This window comes from Apus apus, chromosome 1 (genome assembly GCF_020740795.1).
Source record: "Apus apus isolate bApuApu2 chromosome 1, bApuApu2.pri.cur, whole genome shotgun sequence".
NCBI lineage: Eukaryota > Metazoa > Chordata > Aves > Apodiformes > Apodidae > Apus > Apus apus.
Window position 1 is genome coordinate 7,411,816 of NC_067282.1, and position 23,654 is coordinate 7,435,469.

Here is a 23,654-nt window from a genome sequence, read left to right on the forward strand (position 1 = left end):
AATAAAGAGGCCGTGTATTTACCTAAGGTATTACATTAATGCAAGGTTCTATTAGACCTCAATTTTTAGGATATGCCTTACACTCATTAATTTAACATTAATTTGCATTTAGCAGCCCTACTGATTATATAGGTCAAGAAAACTAAAATACCTTTATTCTCTGTTATTTTAATCTCCTTAGAGTACGCTCGGTTTGAGGCAAAAATCCATGACCTGCGTGAGCAGATGATGAATCACAGCATGAGTTCTGGGTCCGGCTCCCTGAGGACTAATCAGAAGAGGTCACTGTATGTCAGGTAAGCAGGGAGAGCTTTCTCCTGGGAACATGCTGGCAGCTTCCTTGTCTGTGCCTGTCTTGATTGTTGTGAGTTTGGCAAGGTGGGAAAGAGGTTTGAGGAACTACGTTGAACTGAACTGAGTCTTACAAGCACAGCATCATTAAGGTGAAAATTGGATAAAGCCCTGTTGCTTAATCCAACCATTTCAAGATATTTTCAAAGAGCATTATACTTTTACATTGATTTGGTTATATGAGATGAAGAATTCTTACCAGGTGTCAGTTCTTTTGATACCTGAGCTGATGATGGTTTAGAGACACGTATTTCTGTGTGAGGTCTTGCCTAGAGAGATAGTTCTCATAAAGAGCCCTTTTCCCCCAAGACCTTGTTGTTACAAAGCAAGGACTATTATTTGCCATTCTCAATGCATTACAATCTGCTGCTATCCCCTTGCATATGTTTACCCTTCTCTCGGTCTATGCTCCAAAGAATTTACCATCCACCTAGCAAGATCAAATATGCAGATGAGATGCTAAACAAGCTGATGTACATAGCTTAAAAGGGGTGGTGAATAGCATAGGAACTGCCTGAGTGTGGGCCAGGCATCAGCAGTGGTCATAGTTTTGCTTTGACTGTGCAAGTCCATTGCCATAGTCATCAAGAGGTGAAAGATTGGGTGTTGCTCAGTTGCCCCTGGCAAAGTCCTTGCTGTCACTCCTGCCTTTTGGGACTCAGGGAGACTATGAGACTCTGTGCCAAATACTTGAATAATCTTAATAATTATGCTTCTCCAGGCTTTTCATTTCCCGCCCCCCCCCCCCATGCCCTGCACATAATTTGAAATTCCTGACAATCATGAAGTAGAGGGAAGCAATTTGTCAGCCTCCAGGCACTGATAATTATTCATGGGGGAGCTAATTCAGGTGATAAGACTGCAGAGATCCAATTAAGGGTAAATTCTACATTTTGTCATTATGCCCTCAGCGTGAGAGGGTAAGGTAGTGGAGAAGAAAGGGAAAGCTGAAATGTTAGCATAGATGGTCTTATTCTAGTGGGCACATGAAGCACTAATTGGTATTGCTGCTAAAAAGAGCAGGGACTGAAGTGTTGATCACTGTTAACAGTGATTTCATTATAGGCAAGGTCAGGTTGGAAGTGTCATGGTTTTCAATGCATCTCTAGCCTTCTCTGACCTCTTTAGCTTTGTATTTACTTCTGGAACTATTCCATCTGCAGTAGGTTTTTTTCCAGATCAAACACAGAGTGATTTTATTGTCAAGAGCTTTGGTCACCTCCTTGAATTTGGATTTTATTAAAAACTACATTAATTGGACGTGTAGGGATAGATCCAAGCTTACTTTGCCTGAGGTAAGCCAGGAACCCGAAACGTGGGGAACAGTGGTACAAGAAGTCCAAGCAGCAATCACAAGTCAGTTCAGGTGTACACAGAAAGTACTGACACAGGGTCCTGAACAACTTATTGCTCTGAGCAGCAGCAAAGCTCAATGAGCCCTGTATCACCATCTCCCTGGTAAGCCCTGCTGAGAGCTGAGGCTTTATTAGCTTGCACACTGAGCCAAGCTGATGTATCTGTGCTGCATCTGGATTCATTCTTCTATATGGTGTTGCTCTTTGTTCACCGAGGAGCCTGGTTTTCTGCTAGTCCATGGATGCTTGATAGTCTGTCTCACTAAACTAATCTGCCCTGGTGCTTCACTGCAGGAGTCTTTGATGTCTTAGCTGCATATCTAATTATCGCTTCCCAAACTGTAAATGCAAAACCTGTTTTTTTTTTATTCCAGGGTCGTTCAAAAAAATGCCCCAAACTTCTCAAGCAGAAAACCTGAGAAGCCTCAGTCACCTTTTTTTTTTTTTTTTTTTTGCAGTCAAGTCCACACAACTGGCTGTGCCCAAGTCTGTTTGAGAAGCTCAGTATTTTAGATGCTATTGGAGAGCTGGGCAGGAGAAACTTGGCCTTCAACAAAGGCAGGTGTAGTCTTGCATCTGGGGAAGAGCAACCCCATGGACCAGTACAGGTTGGGGGCTGACCTGCTGGAGAGCAGTGTAGGAGAAAGGGACCTGGGGGTCCTGGTGGACAGGAGGATGACCATGAGCCAGCAATGTGCCCTTGTAGCCAAAAAGGCCAATGGCATCCTGGGGTGTATTAGAAAGGGGGCGGTTAGTAGGTCAAGGGAGGTTCTCCTCCCCCTCTATTCTGCCTTGGTGAGGCCGCATCTGGAATCTTGTGTCCAGTTCTGGGCCCCTCAGTTCCAGAAGGACAGGGAACTGCTTGAGAGAGTCCAGCACAGAGCCACAAAGATGATGAAGGGAGTGGAACATCTCCCTGATGAGGAAAGGCTGAGGGAGCTGGGTCTCTTGAGCTTGGAGAAGAGGAGACTGAGAAGTGACCTCATCAATGTTTACAAATGTGTTAAGGGTGAGTGTCAGGAGGATGGAGCCAGGCTTTTTTCAGTGATGTCCAGTGACAGGAGAAGGGAAAATGGGTGCAAACTGGAGCATAGGAGGTTCCACATAAACATCAGAAGAAACTTCTTTACTGTGAGAGTGACAGAGCCCTGGGACAGGCTGCCCAGAGAGGCTGTGGAGTCTCCTTCCCTGGAGACATTCAAACCCCGCCTGGACACGTTCCTGTGTGATGTGCTCTGGGTGATCCTGCTCTGGCAGGGGGGTTGGACTAGATGATCTTTTGAGGTCCCTTCCGACCCCTAAGATTCTGTGATTCTGTGTTTGTAGTTCAGCCGCACCTGCAGCATTGTGTTAGTTCAAATCATATACACCAATTATAAAGGTAGCTTATGTCTACATTAGGCACTAAGGGAAAACAAATGTGGTTTCAGAAATGTGCTTGTTTTCAGACACTGAAATTTTCACTTTAAGGATAAACTGTTAACAGCCAGGTACCCATGTAAAAAGTCTGGGATTTAGCTGCTTTTTTTTTTACTATCATTCTTTCAACTCAGGACATTTCTGCTTCAATGGATTATTTTGATCAGCAGGTGCAAGAGTCCTACAGACAAATTACCACATGTTGCAAATCTGTAGCTGTAATGTCAAGTTTATGACTCAAGTTTGCTGTTTTCCCTTCTTTAGGATGTAGTGATTTTGCTGTCCTTCACTGAGTACAAGCATAGTTATTTTTTAGCCAGAAGTAAATAACTATGTTCTAGGCAGTGCAAGGAAATAAATTCAAGTCCACATAGGCTGTCATCATTGAAAATAAGTGTCATTATCGGCTCATAGAAAAGCCAACAGAAAAGAGGGTGAGAAAAAACAAAGCTGTATAAAGATTTACCAGTGGAGATGGGGTTCACTGGAAGCAGGGTTTTCTTCCTTACATTATCATCTGTGATTTCTCCATGCAGCCCCTACTAAAATAGAATAGCATTTTTAATTGAGATATATGAAATAAGTTATATTAAATAAAGTGAGATAAAATTTAAAATGGGATGATGGGTTGAATGTGGGACTAGAAGTAGTTGGCTGAAAGGAATTAAAAGTCACATTTAATCAGTGTATACAACCACGGGAAAGCAACCAAGAACAATTTTTTCTGTATAGAAACTGTATAGCTAGCTGGTTGACATGATCTTTTTATCTGTGCATACTCTGGTGTTTCTGATTTTTATTATTTTTTTCTTTCTTTATCCTAGTCTGTCTTTCTGATGCATCCTGGAGTATTTCCTAGGAATTATTCTTTTTCAGTACTACCTGTTCCTATTGTATCACAGACCCTAACTCTGTTTGGGATGTTATCAGGAAGTCCATTACACTAAAAGCAAAGTATAAGGCTTCAGGGGAGGACAGAGCAGTAGGAAATGCTGTTAATTATTTTGGGAACCCACATCTTCTTTGTCACTAAGTCTCTCTATTGAGGAAGGAAATAATGAAAAGTGAAAAGTGAGAAAACACATATGAAAGGCATCAAGTTTTATTATTTTTAGTTTATTTGTAGGTGAATTCAATAGCTGAAATGAGAGGCTAAATATATTTCTGCTATTATCCTTTTTTAATTAATTGGAATTCATCCATCAGCTCATGATTAATGAAGAAAGTAAACAGACCCATCAACAGCTAAATGCTGTGCTATAGACATACATAGGGTGTTTTTTTAGTGTTTCTTCTGCAAATTCTTATCTTCCTTTTTGTCTTTTTTGGCTAAAGGTTTTTAAATCTGCTCTTGTGAGATTATATATTTGGTTGTCTTAAGACAGATACATGCTTTCATTTGCCCTTCGAGGTCCAGATCCATAGCCAAATTTTTCAGGCTACATGTGGTCACTTATTGATACTCTTAGGAAATGCCAGGTCATGTTATTTAACCCACAGGCTATGGAACATTACAGCCTTCGAAGAGTTAGGCATCAGAGAGGTACAGTCCTTTAAAAAGTTCGGTGAATGCCAGCAGCCATTGAAACTTTAGTATAAAATTGCCAAGCTTCGGAGGAAACAAAGAGCTTAACCACTCGAAGGGTTTTTCCATGTTGATTTTACTGGATTTCTCCTGAGCTGAAAGTACTTGTGCTAGATTTCTGAGGATAAAATTAGTTACTTCAGTGATTGCTGCTAGATGTAAAAAGAAAAGGTTTTCAGGAGTCATCTGGTATCCAAGAACTGCTTTCTTACAGTCTGTTCTTGATTTTCACATGAAAAATAATTAGATGAGAGTAGAATAAACAGCCACAGAGCATTTTAATTGTTATTCAAACCAGACAGCTTCTGCAATAGTGTGTATAATTAAAAATTCCAATTGTCCAAAGCCACCAACAGGTGTTGTGGATGCGTATCACTCCACAGAAACAACTCAAAAAGCTTCACACACACCCCAGCCCTCTCATTGCCACTTCACTGTTTAAAACCTGCTCAAAACCTTCAGTGACCAAACATCATTCCACCTACTCATGCCTACTTGTTGCCCTTTGTGAAGGGGCTGGTTGAGCTCACTGAAATGCAGATATTTCAGCTTCAGCACTACTTTTAAATATATTTGCACAATATGAATTGTACAGGTTGCTGTAAAGGGGGATATGGAAATAAGAGCTGGGGCCGGGCTGGATCTAGCAGTGATTCCAGAAGCAGAAGTGGTTCTGCAGCTGCCTCTCCACCAACTCTCCAGGAGAGAACACTACAGTTGGAACTGCAGCCAAGGGCAGAGCCTCTCCCCATTAAGTTGAGGAAGTTTAATCTTTTTGTTCCACCCCATGTTGCACTAATTATAAAAACTGTGCACAGTGCAAACAGGTGCCTCTTAGTCTCTTATAATTTTTGTCTTCTTCTAGCTGAAATTACTGCTAAGCATTTTGTAGCTTTGATAGGTATGTGATGTACAAACACAAAGCATTATGTGCTAAAACTGAGTGTGTTCAGGTTTTATTCAATATTTTTATTAAACAGAATCTGAAGATTCACCACAGCAACTTGGCAGCAGCTGAAAGGGAGTCAAGGTGAAGGTACTTTGGGTTGTTTACTCTGATTTCCAGTACAAAGAATTCTCCGTTAGGCATTAGACACCTTTATACACATTTCCTGAACTTCCTAGGAATCAGCATGAGGCCACATCTCTTAGAGAGTCTTTGATTTTCAACAAATGACAGAAGTTCTCACTTGGGAACTTTGCTGGGTTATAGTTGAAGTTAGACTGAGGCAGTTTATAAAGACTGAATCTGGCATCAGGGGTTGGTTTCATGTAATGTTGCAGTCACCAAACCTCCACAGGCCAGTGAGCATCAGGTCAAGGCCCCACAGGCAAAATTCTCCTGGGAGAGCTGCACAGCAAGTTGTGATGCAGTCTGGAATCTACATGAGAAATGCTTTTCTTGGAGACATCCTGGCAGTGAAATATGAACACGTGGTAGCATCAGACTGGGTGATGGAAAGCTGTACTATGTAGATCTGGAAGGAGAAATGTGATAAAGATATCCTTTCATCAGGGCTTTTTGAAAGGATGCACTGAGAGATCCAGAGAGAGAGTTGTGAAATAGTCATACCTAAACATTCATTGCAAAGAGAGAGAATATACATACATGTATTTATATATGTATGTATATATATAAAGAAAATCCAAATAAGGGGTAATGGTTTTAAACTGAAAGAGGGGAGATTTAGGTTAGACATTAGGAAAAAATTCTTCACTATAAGGTTGATGAGGTGCTGGAATAGGTTGCCCAGGGAGGTTGTTGGTGCCCCATCCCTGGAGGTGTTCAAGGCCAGGCTGGATGAGGTTTTGTGTAGCCTGGTCTAGTGTGGGGAGTCCTGCTTATAGCAGGGGGTTTGGAACCTGATGATGTTTAAGGTCCCTTCCAACCTTAACCATTCTGTGATTCTATGATTAGCATTTAATATCTGCTATGTCCACATACACATTGCAAACATGTTCACTTAAGCTACTTGCCTCATATCTCCTTTGAATCAGTCGAGTGCACTTGGCACTTCAGAGTACAATTCATCTCATCCAGAAGTAGACATTCACAATTGCTCAGGCGAGTTATGCCCTAAAAATGTCTATTTCTCACAGTTGAGTAGAAGGAGCCTCGGGTGATTAGCTGAGATGTAAACATCTATAATAGAGACATACTTAAAGTTGTGTGATCTGAATCCCACCCACACTGAATGTCTTTCTCTCACACACAGAGCATCCATATACATACCTTGAAGAAGCTGTAACATCAGGCTCTCTGGCTATTGTCTGTGAAAGCTTCTGCTGTCTGCTTCAGTAAGACACTGCAACATAGCTTGGAAACAGTGGCAGTCTTGTTTCAATAGTCTGGTTTATTCTTCAAATTCTTGTTCCCCAGGATTCCTTCTAAATTAATTTGCCACTTCTGTTAGTGCTATGGAGAGCTGTAGAGGATACAGAAATGTTCAGTGCATGGTCATCAAGCTGGATGAGTTTATGATTCCAACTGTGGCATCACACTGTGCATTTCTTTCAGCTTCAGAACACTGTAGGACAATCTACATTTCTGGAGAGTGAATGTGAGTGAGTTTGGCACCCTGGCATTATTGTTTGGTTTTGATGGGGAAATAGATAGAGCTTACATAACTGTGCCTTTTGTGCATTACTTTAATGTCAATCTAGAAGTTACTTGAATTCTCTTTACTGAATGGGAAGTGGAGGAAAGTGGAATTTTAGTGCAGTTTTTCACTTACCTTGCTTTATTCCTAGCCGAATGAATGGTCCAGATTATAGCACAGAATGGAGACATGCATTTGGAAAATCTGTGCTAAATGGCTCAGTACAGAAAGCAGGGGGTTATGGCAGTGTTTAGCAAACATGTTTGGAAATGGTCAAATAGGCACAGACATAACCTGCACTTGGGTTGTTGTACTTGAAATGCCATTTCAGACTGGAACGTTGAAAACTGCTTGGGATGTCACTCATCCCAGGTGTCCTGGTTAAGTGAGAGTTTCATGAGAGCTGCTTAGATTCAGAACCAAGGAAATACTGCAAATCTTTATTTTTCAAATCTTTGCACTTGAGAGACCTTTTCTCCAGGTAGATATTCAGGAGCTGAACCCATACAATTTAATAACTATTCAGTCATGTCTTTATTAATTATCAGACACACTGAGGAACAGAAGTTATGTTGTGTTGGAAGACAAGAATCACCTAATGCAAGGGGCAATAAATCCAGTATTATTTTGAAATTCATGTTTAGAGCAAAAGTATCTGGCTCACAGAACCTGGGATTATTTGTAAAACAAAGAAGGAAAATGAGACCATCTCTTGTCTTTGGCAATGCAAATACAATGTTTTCTTATGAAACTCAGACTGTTTATATGCCTGGAGGATCATTTTTTTGGCAGTTACAAAAAGTACCTTATCCTCATGCACTAAGTACAGAATCAATGAATTACAAAAATTCAACTAAAAATTGAAGAACAGGGAATATGTGGACAGAGGCTAGTGGGTTTTTTTCTGAGGTGGCCTCACTGATGTCAGTGGAAGTTGTGAGCTTTTCACACTTGTTTATATTATACCCATGAAGTTTTTATAGATCCTCAACTGAAGTGCCTTAACTAAGGCACAGAGCAGTGTTGCCCCACTCAGCTGAAAGACAGATGTGAGAATTATTACTCTTGGAGTATTCACAATTCAAAGACCTCCAGGCTTATAGTTTGATGGCATTTTGGTGCTAAAAAAAACAGCCTGAAATGTGATGCTGTAAATATAACAATATGCCTCACCTATACCCTAGGACTGTGAAAATGTCTATATTTGATAGATAGTCTGTTGAAACTATTCTCCACAACACTAGCTACTTCAGTTTTTCCCAACACTTCCTGTATTTCTTAGTCATCTGAGAGTTTTTGCAGTGTTAATACTAATGAATAGTTAAGGAAAAAAATTGTTTAGTCTGTGATTTTTAATAAAATTTCACAGACAAGATGCAGTTAATGGAGAGTGAAAACTGAACATGTAAATGCATCAGTCAAAACAGTCTCATCTCTGCTTCTGACACCACCTCTCTCCTTCACAACTTCATGTTTATCAGACCTGCTTAAGTACCTGGCATGAAATGAGTCTGATTCCTTCCAGAGATGCGACTTGATGCATCATTAACTGCAACGTGAACCAACAGCCCAGTGAACCATTCAGAAGGGATGATTCTCCAGTTAATGCTGAAAAAAAAAAATAACTGTCTGAGACCTGAAATCACATCCTCAGTGCTGAATTATTAATGCCTGCTGAAACAGTTCTTCTATTAGCAGCTTCAGTAGGAGTAAGTAGTACATACTTCTGGCTATTTTCTTTATTGTTCTGTTTCATAAGTTATTGAAATAATGTCCCAGACAGGTAAAGTGCTTGACATGTGATGTCTCCTCTAAAGAAGCAGCACACCTTTTTCTTAAGAGCTGCTTTAATAGCTTTTCCTTGCACATGTATTCAGCTTCCCAGATCCCTAGTGGGACTGCCTGCTTTCTGGTTCAGAGCCTCATCCAGCAGGAAAGCGTCAGCTAGAACAATTTTCAAGCCAGAGGATGATGATGAAGAATTTGCCCACGTGTGGGAATAAGATTTGTTTGAAATTTCTATAACCAAGACAGTCACAATTTCAGACAGCTTCATTTCTAAACAGAGACTCAGAACATGATCTGTCAGCACAGAGGGGTAAAAGTGACAATGAAGATAAATTGTCTGTGGCTTAAAATGGCTGAAAGTGAGTCAGCAAAACATGCATTTAGGCTGTCTCTGTTTTGTATGAAAAAGCAATCTTATCCAACAAAGTTTCTTATGATGGTTCCATGTCGAAAGCTATAATAGGACACTGTCAGTTTGTGCAGATCTTAACTGGAAAAGTACAAGGCCATAAGTTAGGTCATGAACATAGAGAAGAAAACCTATTGAAATAAAAGCTCACAGGAATACAGACCAAAGTTGGAAATCTAAATAGGTGCATTGGCACAGGGCAAACTAGTAGAGGCTCTTAGCATGGTGGCCAATGGGCAAGAGAGAAGACTGCTTGGAACCTATTAAAGTGTTTTCTGCCTGAAAAACTTATTGCTTATAAATGGGGTCTCCAAATTGGCTGCTCTGGAACAGGGCTGAGAACAGTGTTGAAACAGGACATAATCCTACTGAAAAGCACAGTGGGAATTCCCATTTGAAGTGCCTTCTGATAAAGACAGAGGAGATCTTTCATCTCAAGAAAGGAAGGTGAGTCCATCTATTAGAAGGGAGCTCAACCAAGTTAAGTGAGGAGGCTGAGGGAGTGCCAATGAGCTTTGATGGCCCTTTTATGTCTCATCAGAAATATAAATGATGGTTGTAACTACACTGAGTCTGGGAAGGATGCAGGGGCTTGCTTAGCAGGCGTGGGGTTCATAGGGAGCTCCTCAGCAATTCCATTTGGTCATTCCCTGCCATGCCACTCTTGTAACAGGGAACAAAGCCCTGCAGCAGAAAGTCTGGGCCCTTCCAGGTCTCTCTGCCACCACATTGAATAGATCCTGGTTTAGATGCAGCTAGTTTGCTAAGTTTGCTGTGAGTGGTGGTTCTGTGGTGCTGGTCATTTAGGGAAGCTGGTGTCCAAGGGAACCCAGCTCAGCGTGGAGGTACCAGCCCCAAAAGGCTGCTGTGCCAGTGCAGTGCTTGCACTGCTTGCCCATCTCTGTCCCTCTTGTGCAACAGCCTTGTCAGGTGGGATTTGATCCTCTCTGAATGTGCCTCATATTCAGAGCAAATAATTCCAAGACTAGTATATCTCTGTATGTCTCTATATATATGTGAGAGTGTGTGTGCGCATCTGCATTCTGTCATGTTTCCATCTCTTGTGAAGACTCTGATTGTGGGTCAAGCTTTTCTTGCAAGCACTTACTCCAATTGCTTTATGTACAAATGCAGCAAATAAAACTAACAAACAGAGCTGTCTGGTGGAGCTCGCCAGATGTTCCTCGCTAACTAGGAATTAAGATAATGAAACATTCACCCACTCTCCATAAATTCCATTATTTCTTTTTCTTATATTTTTAAATTGACCTTCCAGGCAACCCCATTCCTCCCCTGAGCATATTGTGCTGCTATAATTATCAACACACCTGCTAGCACCACATAATACCTACTGCCATACAAACCGCTGCTTACAGAGAAAGCAATAGTGTGTTGCTATTTCTGCTCCCACATCTTCCTCCTAGTTGTTCAAAAAGGGTCCTGGCAGAGTGGGCAGCAGCTGAAAGCTTTGTGAAAAACTAGGACAGAAGCAGTTGCTTGACAGAACATGGGATATATATATATTTATTTTTTTTTTGTGACCTCATATTTCTAACCACTTAGATTTTCGTTATGCCAGATTGGAATAGTTTTTACCTTGATGTGCTGCTAATGATATGTGTCCTCCCCATTTCCAAGAAGTATCAATATTCCTTTCTTTCTAAGAGCCAAAAAAGGTCTGTAATTTTCCCTTTTAAAAAGCACTGTCTCTACAGACACATTTTCTCTTCTTGATGTCTTTGAGACATTTTAGAATCCAGTTAGAGGTTGCAGTGACTGACTGTTGTAATTACTCCTTTCTGCAGAGACTGTAAGACAATTTGTACAGATAAGGATCATAGGTCATCAATCACAAAATGAAAGCCCAGCCTAATGGGCATCAAGCAGTATTTTGCCACTTTCTTCCAGATGGTTCAAGATACAAAGCCACAGCTGAGACCTTTTGGCTGTTCCCCTCTGTACCCAGCCACTCAGCTTTGTTTGTCTGTCAAGACCCGTGTTGCTGAGATTATATCGGGAACTATTCCTGTACAAGAAGTAAAGTTAAGATTTGCAAAATGTCTACGGTTTCTTCAAATATTTCTGCACAAGGAAACAGTTATCTCTGTGAACTCATCTTGAAAACAGATTAACTGAGACTAAACAGAATCAAAACCCTTTTCAGTAGCCCTGCAAGGACATGGTAGAAGCAACATTTCTAACAGTGTTTGCAGGTTCAAAATGCAATCACCTTTTCAGTATAAGCATCAAAAGTGATTTTGTCCCTTCTACACTGGCAGTCAGTGCACTGCCACATCCATGAAAAGCTATTGCAACAAGAAGGCTCTGCTGCAGGGAAAAGCTGTGAGTGAAATGTCCTCTGAAATGCCCTGGAAAGTAAGTGTGTTCTCTTGAGTTATTCTTTCCCAGCGTCTCATTCAGACATGACAATACAGACAGATTTTTATGACATCCACTTATTATTAATTTAGCAGCAAATTTATCACATAATTAAATAACTTATAATACTATGCTTTGGTTTTGTTTTGTGTTTGTTGTTTTTTTTGTTTAGCACTCTAGTGTCTAGTCCTAATTTCACCCCTGCCCTTCTTTACAGAAAAAAAGGATGAGCTGCACTGGAATTAGCATGGTCAGAACTAGGTTCCTAAAGCCTCCTCTAGAGTTATGAGGAGCAAACAGCATGATTTCAGTCCATGGCACTTCTTTAAATCTGATTCACATGGGTTTAATTCTGGCTGAAGTTAGCCTCAACTAAAGTGCAATTAAAGTCATCAATCTTTATGCTGGTTTCAAGCCAGAATTCTGAAATGTTTCAGGAGTAAAAATCAGAATTCTTCCTTCATTGTTGGTATTTTCATGTGGATTTATCTTAAAAGGTGCGTGAACTTTAGCAGATATTTCAGCATAACTGAACTAGACCTGAATTCTTGTTAAGTCTCTGAAAATCTAATAATCTACTTATACTGTAATAATTAGTGAGAATAGCAGTAAGAAAAACAAAATATCAATTTATAAAAGTGGTCTCTTAGACACTTCACACCAATTTCTGTGTTGGACTCAGTATCCAGCCAGATCTAGCGGTGACTGCTAGAAGATGACAGGTCAGTTTGAAGTCCACAGCTCACATCTCCTGATGCAGGTGTGGTAACCACAGGCATTCAGCACAGGTTATTAAACAGATGGTTTCACAACTGTATGTTTTTTATTGTGTTGTTTGATGTGTTTTTTTTCTAGTTTGCTTTCATTAACACTGTTTCTTGTTTCTAAGGTTCAGAAAAAGGTTGAAGAGAACATGATGAGAAATACAGGGATTATTTTATTTTTTGTAATTCCCTGTCCTCAGTAATCAATTTGTCTGCTTTTGTCTGTCTGCTACAAAAATAGTGTAGAATGATTCAGTTAACAGGACTCACTTATAGGCTCCCTATGAGAATATCAAAAGTATTTTAAAAATTTGGATAAAATTGAACAGATAGTTTTTTCATTTAAGGAGGATTTTAGCAGCATTGGCTGCAGGAACCTGGGGAAAAAAAAGTTAAAAGCAATAATAATCAGCAGACAGGATATTTTTCTCACTGAGGGTATGAAATAATAGGGAATTTGACTGAATTAATGACTTGAAAAATATCCAACTTCATGCAAAGACTATTGTTGAATTTAGAGCCTGTAGAAGATGAGGTGGTTTTCCTCTTAATAGGGTGTGAAAGAGTTGTGTGCTAAGTGCTTCTTAGGCTACTTGAGTTTTATCTTTTCTGTGTTACCGAAGTCATCAGGTAGGGGTCAGACATAAAAATATATTCCTTTTTAACAGGGACATTGTGCAGAAGGATCAAAGTTTCCTTTGCCTAAACTTTTTAATTGCTATAATGTCCTTGGTTCAGTGCAGCAGCTCTTCATTTGCATTATGATGAGTGAAAGGAAAATCCTTACTTAGTTTCTTGGGGGTTGAATTTCTAAGAAAGGACATTTCACTTTTGCTCAGGTAGCAATGCTACTTTTTTAGGAAATTCTATAAAAGTATTAAGTCACTGCAGTTGCAGTGTTAGTGTTCCATCTGTGGAAATGCACTAGATACCCCAGTGCATAACACAAAATATTTGTATTCACTTCTCTACCAGTTACCTTGGATTCTAAGTATATTCCCAAGCTACTGGGGGCAGCAGTTTTAAATGGGATGTTGTTATATTTGGGAAGAGCAGAAAGATAAGTATATGGAATAAGGGAAATACTCTAAATTTGTTTATTAAACATTTGGTAATAATTGTCTTCTACAAACAACAGATAAACCCATCTGCAGTCAGTATAACTAATGATTAATGTGGTGGGAATCAAGGAGTCATATGTTGTCATAACTCAGAGAAAAATCTTAGTACTAACAAGATTTTAAAGTTACTGTTTAGAAATCCTCTGCCTGTTTAAAGAACACAAAGAATTTGCCATCCTATCTGAGCTCTTCCTCTAGGAAGATAAATGATATCATTCTGGATTTGAGGTGCTCAGATTCTGCATTGATTTAGGACCTAAAACCACACAGTTAGTTACATAGAGAGATATGAAGTGATGCTGAAGCCCTGTGATGAGCTGTTTGTTCATAATAGGACACCTGCTAACAGTTCTTGAAGATAAATGTATTTTGCATAAATCATCTGAGACTCTCTAAGTCACAGAACTCTGAAGAGTCTGAGGTCAAACTTTATCTGAAATTTTTTAATTAGACGTGTGAAAAGAGGTTGGATTTTTCTATTGCAGCCAAAGTAGAAAAGAGGACTTGCCAGAGACAGTTTTTCTAATGGGATCAAAAGAGTACTTCTAATGCTTAAGTTTCAAGTCATTATGACCTAGGCCCTGGTTGTAGTTTGACATGTCACAAACAAGAACATGCCAAGAGGTTTCAGAAAAGGATAATTCAGTCTCTTCCTCCCTAACTGCTGTCATGTTATTAAGGTACTGAAACCACAAATATGAAGAAACCACGTTAACTCAAATAGACTCCAATGAAAATACATCACCATATGCTTTTATTTGAAAGCATATCACAGGTCAGGCCTTTCATTCATTTCTGTTATTAGAGGCAGAACAAACAAAAGTAAAACTCAATGGAGTTTTCAGTGCTATTATTTCCCTGCAGAGCTCTGCTGGAAATGAACTGATAGCAGCCCAGGCTTAGTAGAATCTGATCTGCCTCCACCCTTAATCTAGAGATACAGCCTTCTAAGTCAAGGACTTTATCTTCTCAGTCAGCAAATAGGGAATATTTATTGTTATTGTATCTTTATTACATACCAAAGAAGCTACACCCACAAGAGAGGCTCAGGAGTGCTGAGATGTGGGCAAAAACACCACTTGTGCTCTCTTTGAGTATTGCTACAAAGCAGACTTGCTGACATGTAGGTGAAATACTTCAGGAAGATTGTCTCTGAGTGATATTTATACCAGAAGCATTAAAATCTCCTGAAGTCAAACACTGTGGATGTTTTTCCTGATGTGCTTTACTTTTGTTCACACTGTGTACATGATAATAGGACTTTATGGGGTAAAGATCATGGAAAAAAACAGCTATGCAAGCTATTCTTGGAAGAATGAAGTGCCAACAGAAGGAATTTAGTCCAATTAGATCTGCTGATGAAAATATAAATACTTTTTAAATAATCATGATGGTCTGGGACTTAAAGATTCTGTATTTCTATCTTTTGGTTTGTTGGGTTTTTTTGCAGTGTGTGTACAAAGGAATCTAATCATCCCCAATTACAAGACTAATCGAAATTTTGTTTGAGTTGATTAACTAATTTTAGAATTTATTCTCTGATTTTTTAGCATTTCTCTCTGATAAAGCCAGCCATCTCTGAGGCAGGACAAAGTTTCCTCTGCTGATATTTTGTTTGGCATAGATTTCCCTGTCAGCTGATTAATTGGTAATTGTGCTTGGTAAAATAAAAAATCAGTTGTTTATAATTTTGGGTTGCTGAGCAATTGTGCTCTGTAGAAGGAGGCTGTTCTTTACGTTTCCTCAAGGCCTATGACATTCTACCTCATGCTTTAATGAAGGAAGAGCGTTTAAGGTTTGACTCCAGTGCATTTGGAGCTGAAAATGATAATAGATGAATGTAATGATGGCCTTGTTCATCTTGCTTCTGACATGAACAAAATAAATTAACGTTAGAAGGTTGTTAGTTTCTATTCCTTTGCAAGAACGTTGGTGGGAATACCTTGTCCCCTGTGGTGGAAACGGCTCGTATTCCCATTACACAATAGTGCTTAAATGCTTCTTGAAGCACAAAGTACCCAAAAGGGTCATGGAACAAGGAGGTGGCTTCCCACAGTGAAGAATGCAAATTCTTGTGGATAGTCCCTGTATGTTAAAGGATGGTAGACTGCTAAACCCACCTGGAAAACTTCAACATGTTCACCCTTAGAGATGTCTAATAATGGATAGTCTTGTGGTTAGATCAGTAGTCTTAGATGTAGAAAGTCGGAGGTTTTTTCCTTCTCTGCCAGGCCACTCCCATGATGTCCTGGGGCATTGCAGTAGTATCAGGCACAAGCAATAACCCTCCTGCAACTTGCTTCCAGGGCACACGTCTGGCTCATGCCTAGTGTGCCATCCTCCAGGAGTCCCAGGGCCTTCAGAGCTGCTCTGTATCAGTCCCTGACCCATGGCAATACAGAGTTTAGCCTGTTCTAGATGCAGGACTTTGCAGTTGTCCTTGAATTTCACAAGTTTCCTGTTGGCACCATCCACCAGCCTGCCTTGGTTTCTCTGGATGTCAGCTCTGCTCTCAAGAATGTCAGCTGGACCCAGTGTAGTGCTATCTGCTCACCTGACAAGAGTGTATGTCTTATCTGTTCCAGGTCATTGATTAAGATGTAATGCATGATGGGTATAGACCCCAGGATAGAAAACCTAGGGTAGATCCCTGTGATAATCTACTTCATACTATCCTCCAGGTAGAGTACAACACATAACCACAAGCCTCTGAGGCTGATATCTGGCCAGTCTTTTATTCAACTGGTTGGCAGTCCATCCAAACCATAATGCCATAGCTTGGACATAAGAAACAGAAGTCTTATTAGGGTCAAGGTAATTAACCTCCACTGTTCACTTTCTTCCATAAATGTAGTCATTTAATCCTAGATGGCCATCAATTCCCAGGCATGATTTACCCTTTGTCAGTCCATGCTCACTGTTTCTAGTCCTCGTTTTCTCCTTTGGCCTTTTTTTGAAGATGAGCTTGATGATTCCAGTTATCAGGGACTGCCCCTGATCTCTTACAATCTTTCAAAGATGAGAGACCCGACCATGAGATTGACCAGTCCTCTCCATCCCCTTGGACACAGCTCATCAGCCTTATCTGTGTCTGCTCTCACTAAATCATCCATCCCATTCTGCAAGGGCCTCACATTTCTTTTGTTCACCCTTTTACTGCCAATGTGTAAAAGCTCTTGTTGACCTTGACATCCCTGACAAGCCTTACCTAAGGCAGAGCTTTGTCTTTCCTGCAACCATCCCTTACGTTGCCTGGGCAATGGTTCAAAAATTCCTCCTTTGTAGCCTGTCCCTGCATCCACCCCTGTAAGGTGCATATTTGCATATAATACAGGGTGCCAATGATCAAGCATCTTGGTAGTATCTGTCTAGTAGCTCGATTTTTTTTTTTAAAGTTGAAGTTGCATCTTTCTTTTACAGTTCACTACATTTTAAATCATGGTCTTGTGCACGTTATTTTCTATCATTTTTTTTTATGCTCTATTTGGTTAATGTGTATTAAATATACACGAGCTGAACTTATTTCCCTGGCTCTGTTCTGTTCTTGCTCTGTACTTCTCTATAAATGCTGTATTTGGGTAGTACCTGCTCTCCACATCCTTCTCCATAATAAACTGCAGGTACCTTGTGTAGATTTCCATGAGTCCTTTGATGAACTACAGGCATCTTGCTCATTAACCCATTACCTAAGAACTCATCAGTCACACTTTTTAGCTCTTCATTACTTCAATAGCACAGCTACAGTTACTATATTTCATATCTTTCAACCCTTCACAGCCTTGCTTTTGTGTCTGAAGCCTAGAATGAAAGGGATGGGTCTTTGGCAGTCTAGGACTCAGGCTGCAAGGCACAAACCTGGAGGATGTTACTGTGATTATAGTTACAGATGTCTATCATTTTTTGGGGTTGAGTGAGAAGCAAATTAATGAGACTCCACTGGTCAGTACTTGTTCCCTAGGGCAGTGTTTTGATATTATAGTCCATCCCTTGATATATATTTCTAATCTTGCAATCCAGTTGTGTATTTCAAATTCATTTTGTAGCTTGGTTTTAATTCAGCCCTTGCTGGGTTTCAGGAAGAATGGGATTACACTCTTGTAATACTCCATTCAGGTCCTTGTATCAATATGCAAATCAAACGGCAACTGAAAATATACACCTTTATCAGTGATGTATTTTAGTTTTACAAGTATTCTTCTCAGTTGAATAACAGCACAATTCACTTTGACATTAAAGATGCATCACATCAAATTCTCATCCATTCAGTAATCTGTCTGGTTTTTTAAAGTTCATAAGACAACAGTGAAACCATAACTAAACCATCATGAGTGCTTTCTCTTTCCAGTCTGTCTTCTTCTCAAACAAATCACCTCTCATAATGAAGAAGGAAAACAGAAGAATTTTAGCTACTTGAAAACATATTTATGCAGCCAATACAACTGTACAAATAATGCTGTTTCAGCAGCATTCCTTTCAGATTTGTGTTAACTGGAAATGAATAAATGCTTAAATCTTAGCAAGGCATGGTAGTGTGACAGTCTGTTTTAATGTTCTGATTTTTCAGGCTCTCCCAGACTTTTGTAATAACATAAACCTTTTTGTTGCTATCACATCACTCCTGCCTCATTTTAAATCCTATTCTCATCTGTTTCCTTACACAAATACAGGCAGAAGATAATCTCATTTTATTTGGTAAACCTCTAGGTGTTTTTTTTTTTAGTAAAACTGAGGGATCAGCTGCTCCCCGTAATCACAGGGAGCAGAATAATTCAGCTTTGAGATAATCCCATTTAGTGACAGCCTATGAAGGAGTTTAATGCATTTTTTGTAGGACTTTCCCAGTATGTGGTTTTTGGTGTTTCCAGCAAATGCTGTTCTTTACCTTTTTTATCCCTTAAGGGAAAGCCTATAAGACTTCTTTCCATGATACCATTTTTAAAGTGATGTATTGATTTCTTTTCATTGATCTCACTGCCCAGTGTTCAAGGAATTGCTGTTGCCATACAGCAACATGGCACACTCTTCTCCCTGAAGTTAATACAAGATGGGTCAGACCTTGAACCACCACCCCCCATACTGAGTAGTTTTCAGTGTCACTCAAGGAGAACAGATTTCTTGGTCAAAGGAGAGACTTTACAGCCTGTATAAAAAACACTATTGTTGGTTGATGATGGGAGGAGAAACTTGGAACTGACTTTGTTAAAAGCATTTTCCAAGGTGGCTTGTAGGAGTAAACGATCCCGAGGCAGTGTGAGAGGATGCAGAGGCAGTGAGCACAGCTGACCCAAATATTACCTGTAGAACTGATGAAAGTATACACAACTTTCAGGCCATGCTATGAGCTACTGGAGGCAGGCAAAACCCAGTCTATAAAGGGTGGTGCAGGGTGTCTAACTTAGTTACATAAATTCTCTCTACAGTAAATGGATGTGTTGAGTAGGGAATTCAGTTTTGCTGTGCTAAGCAGGAAGTTTGGGCTCCTTAATGGAGCTCCCTTACAGAGCACAGCAGCACCTCAGGGGTGGGTTAGGTTCAATCACTCTGTTCTGGATTTAGCTTAGAGGAAAAACTAAAAGCTGGAATATGTCTGAATTCTCACTCTTTCTGAAAACCTGGCTTCAATCTCTGTATTAGGTACCAACTCCACTGGGAATTTAAGATGGAAGTTACACAAGTGAGAAGAGGCACTTGGCTGTGTGCATGCAGTGCTTGTTTACTACCTGTTTAAAATGTAAGAAGAAGAGATGGTGGTGATGATGGTGTTCCTCACATTTTGCAATACAACCTGGCAGGTGCATATCCCTGTTCCTTGCATTATTGCTCTGTCAGTCAAAGCCAACTTGGAATCACTGATGAGAGTCAGGGCAGCTCATTCACCACTGCATTCTTCAGCCTCCAGCTGGAGGGATCCCCACCAACCTCTTTCTCCCAAACTTCAACCTTCCTGACACAGTGGGATCTTGAAAGGGTCACACTGCCCTTGAACAGGTGAAAAATATCCCTCTCACAAATGACAACGTGGTGGTTAGGTCACTTTATGAAGATGAGAGAGTTCTGGCATTGAATGCCTTCAGTCTTCTGAAGGAATTGAATTTGTATGTCCAATCAGTGGCAAAACCTTTAATTTCCCATAACTAAGTCTCTAAACGCAAGGCTACTAGAAAAAGGTAAATATTACTGCTGTATTTTTAAATGGGAATAGCCTTTTTTATTGTGCTTTTTCTGCTTTCACTTTGGTGTATATTTATTAGGTATATTCAAAGCAAAATAAGATTGAGCCCTTCAGGGTTTAAATGCATTTTGGATATTTCTCTGCCTTACATGCAAATTCCACTGATGCTTAAATGAGAGAGAGAGAGATCAAGCTTCTCATAAATATGTGAGAACAAATGTAGCCTAAAATGCTGGGCCTACTGATGGGATTAGGAACTGTGATTTTTGACAGTAAGACCTTGGTGCATAAACTCCATCCAAGTCCATTTTAAGCATTAAAAATTGTCAGTCTGAATCTTATTTCCAGTTTTGAATAACCTATCAGTCTCCAGAAAATTTCCACATAGACTCTCTTGAACACCTTTTACCTTCCTATACTTCAAGTCACTATCAAAGAGGTAAGATTAGAAATGGTTCTGATTTTCAGGATCATCTGAAACTTTCTGAATAGTGATCATCAAGAAAGTCCAAGGCAAAGTCACAGTCATAGTTATATATAAAACCAATCATATGCCACTTTGGAATTTCATGCTGCTGTAGAGCTCTGAGAGCTGCCATTTTCTCCCAAAGAACCCCTTAAACTAGCAGGCCATTTTAAAGACAATATAAATAATTAACAAAGAAAATATAATAATTAATTTTTTAACCATGTGCACATAAATGAATTAATTTCACTCCAAAAGAGGAATTCCAGCTGCTGCAGTGTGGGATGTTGGATATGGCTTTATCTCAGCAATACTATTATATGATTTCTGAAAATATGTTAATGTGGCAAAATTCTTTGAGTATGACTATGTAATCCAGATGATCTAGTAGCTCAGTTGGAACCCAGGGCCTTGATTGCTCACACTGTATTGATGGTTTACTCCCAAGCTCTACTTTGGAGCAAACTAACCAGTTCCCTTCAAGACCAAATGTGGATAGGTTGTTTTTAGGACAGTTCACCCCAGAGGTTTCTCTGGGCAACAATGGATAAGACATCACTGGATTTGGTTCCCTTTGCATGACACAGTCTTGAAGACCCCATACGCCCTTATGCTCTTCGCATGGGACATGCAACACTTCTGGTGACATTATCCATGAGGCTATGACATACTGTTCACATTACTTCAGTCACTTTGAAAAGGAAGAATACCACATTCATGAAATAATTCAGTCTCAGTGCCATAAGGTGTGACATGGGCTCAAAGCAGCCCAGAGCCAAGCAAGGAGCAGCGTGGATCCTATGTGCCAGAGGGGATTAATCTTGGACAGTGAGGCTGCAAACCCTTCAGCACTACTGAGCACTCTCTGGTGCAGATGTATCTGACTATGAAAACCTATCTAACAAGAAATAAGAAATCTGCATGATTAAATTATTTTAGGAAAAGTGTCCACGTTCAAAAAGTTCTTAAGAACAGATGTCTCTGTCTAGGGGAAATTCGTTGCCAGTGAAATGGTACATCTGAGTTATGTTGATTCAGAAGCATCAGGGTATTCTTACATAGATGTCATGAATTTATAAGAGCTGCTTTCCCACCCAGCTTACCCGATGTAATTATTTCACATAAGCCAAACACTTTCTGTTCCATCTCTGTCTTGTGAGGAGCAGTTTCATGGCATTGATAATAAAGATGTACTGTCTTTGCTAATCTTGCTTCTCTTTAATATTCTGCAGACATTGCAGAAGACCCAGTTGCTGTTGCTTTAAAATGCAGATAAGTAGGACACTATGCCACACGTGGGTGCCATCATTACAGACCCATGTTGCTGTTTTCTGTCACCTAGAAGTTCATCACTTGTTTTTCACCGTGTCAATCATTTAGCAACAGAGAAGAACAAAGATATCTTTAGGGAATACATGGCATCTTTTTTCTCCAAGGCATTTTTGCATGAACTTCAGGATGATATTTCTATTATTTAGTTTATGATGAGGTGTAAGCATTTAAAAAAAATTCTTAAAACACTTCTTTATATGTAGTTGGTTCAGCATTTTTTAACATTTAATGTAATAATTTATTTTCCCTAGAAATGCAAACTTTTTATTAATGAGGTTTGAGAAACAGTTTACAGGAAACTACCCTTCTACTCATAACTTTACCCAATGGTAAAAGGACCTAGACTTGTAGGGGGAGATTTTCTCTGACAACAAGGAATTAATGGGTTACCTGCCAAAAGAATTATGGTTCTGTAGGAAGAAGTTAGATGTATTCACCAGTTTGCTTAAAATCCTGATAATAATTTGCTAGCTTAGGAAGCTGCCCATGCATCCACTATCTTGCAAACCTAAACAAATATAAGTACTTTTTAAATTATCGTGAGTCTTGTATCAGTGAAATTCTGAGGCCCTTAAATACATGATGTGTTTTCAATCCTTGTATTGAGTGTAATTGTGCAACACTACTCAATAGAGGAGAAGCAGAAGTTTACCCAAAGTAATATCCTATAAATTTATTTAAATTATTTTTATTTTAAATCCTCATTTACTGTGCCAAGACTTTCAGATAAAAATTAAGTGCACCATCCCTTTAAACCTAGCCATCAGAAGGAAGAAAAAGGGAAGGGCATTGTCTGAAAGAAAGGTTCTGATAATAACATAGAAATAGTCATAGCCATCTCTCAATTAGTGTTTTTCTTATCTCTAAGTTTTCTCTAAAGGTAGAACTAAGTGAAGAAACAGATATAGACAGTGACTTACAGAACCTGAAGAAAATTGCTAGGACCTAGGAGTGGGTCCTAGCTCTTTACTGGGTCCCACCCTACGGCTCTGATGATGGGCAGCTGCATCATGTAGGTACAAATGGGCTTCAGCTTGAACTCCTTAGTTAGTTTCCAAAAATATGGCAGGATAGAAACATTAAAGTTGTTTACAAGCAGGTTGTCACAAGCCAAATGACTGTTGTTTCCATTTATACAGATCAAACCCAAGCCCCAGTGGTGTAGGTTGAACACAACCACCAAATTCAGTGAGACCAAACGTCCTTCCCACCCTTATTCTGTCTCAAATAATATAATAGTACATCCTCTGAGACTATTAAAAAAAAAAAAAAAGCCCTTGATGGATTTTTCTCTTTTTTGAAAGAATTTTTGTAGCTGCAGTTAAATTTCTAGACTTTGTGACATTCGCTGTTGGATACTGTATATTATCTGTTAGTGCTTAAATTACAGTTCCCTCCATTTCTTCTATTGTGAGAACAGAGATTAAGTGTCTCCTCTCTTCCCTGAAATTCATAATTTTATTAACTTTTATTATACTCTTTTCTTGCTCATCTTTTTTAAAGCTGAGAAGGCTTAGTCTGTATAGTCTGCCTCTGTGAGAAGAAAATTGCCCTTATTGGCCTCTCTGTTCCTTCTCTGCCTTTTCCAGGTCCTCTTCAGGATTAGGGGATCAGGGCTGTCTGTAGCAGCAGTGTGTGGATGTCTGTACCATGGTATAATAGTAGTAATTTGTTTGGTTCTTTATTTGTTTACTCAGCTTGTAGGAACAAATTTGCCTTTTTCACTACTGCCAAGCATTGAATTCATGGTTTCCTAGAACAACATACAAATAATCCAGAATTTCCTCCCTAGGGAGTAATTACTTAGCTACTGTATATCAGTATGTAAATGTACCAAGGACTGATTTTCCCCTTGCCTCACTTTGCATTTATTGACATTGAATTTCATCAAGTATTTTATCATCCTGTCATTT

At 39.5% G+C, this 23,654-nt stretch overlaps 1 protein-coding gene across 20 annotated transcripts in view; it reads left to right on the plus strand.

Moving 5' to 3' along the window:
* The window catches only part of DLG2 (discs large MAGUK scaffold protein 2), a 1,033,121-nt gene that overhangs the window by 937,166 nt on the left and 72,301 nt on the right, over positions 1 to 23,654 (plus strand). For all 20 annotated transcript variants that reach the window (XM_051620514.1, XM_051620368.1, XM_051620405.1 and 17 more), the window contains one exon: positions 182 to 296. In XM_051620514.1, coding sequence (XP_051476474.1) covers positions 182 to 296 — 115 coding nt within the window. The remainder of the gene's footprint in view (positions 1 to 181; positions 297 to 23,654) is intronic.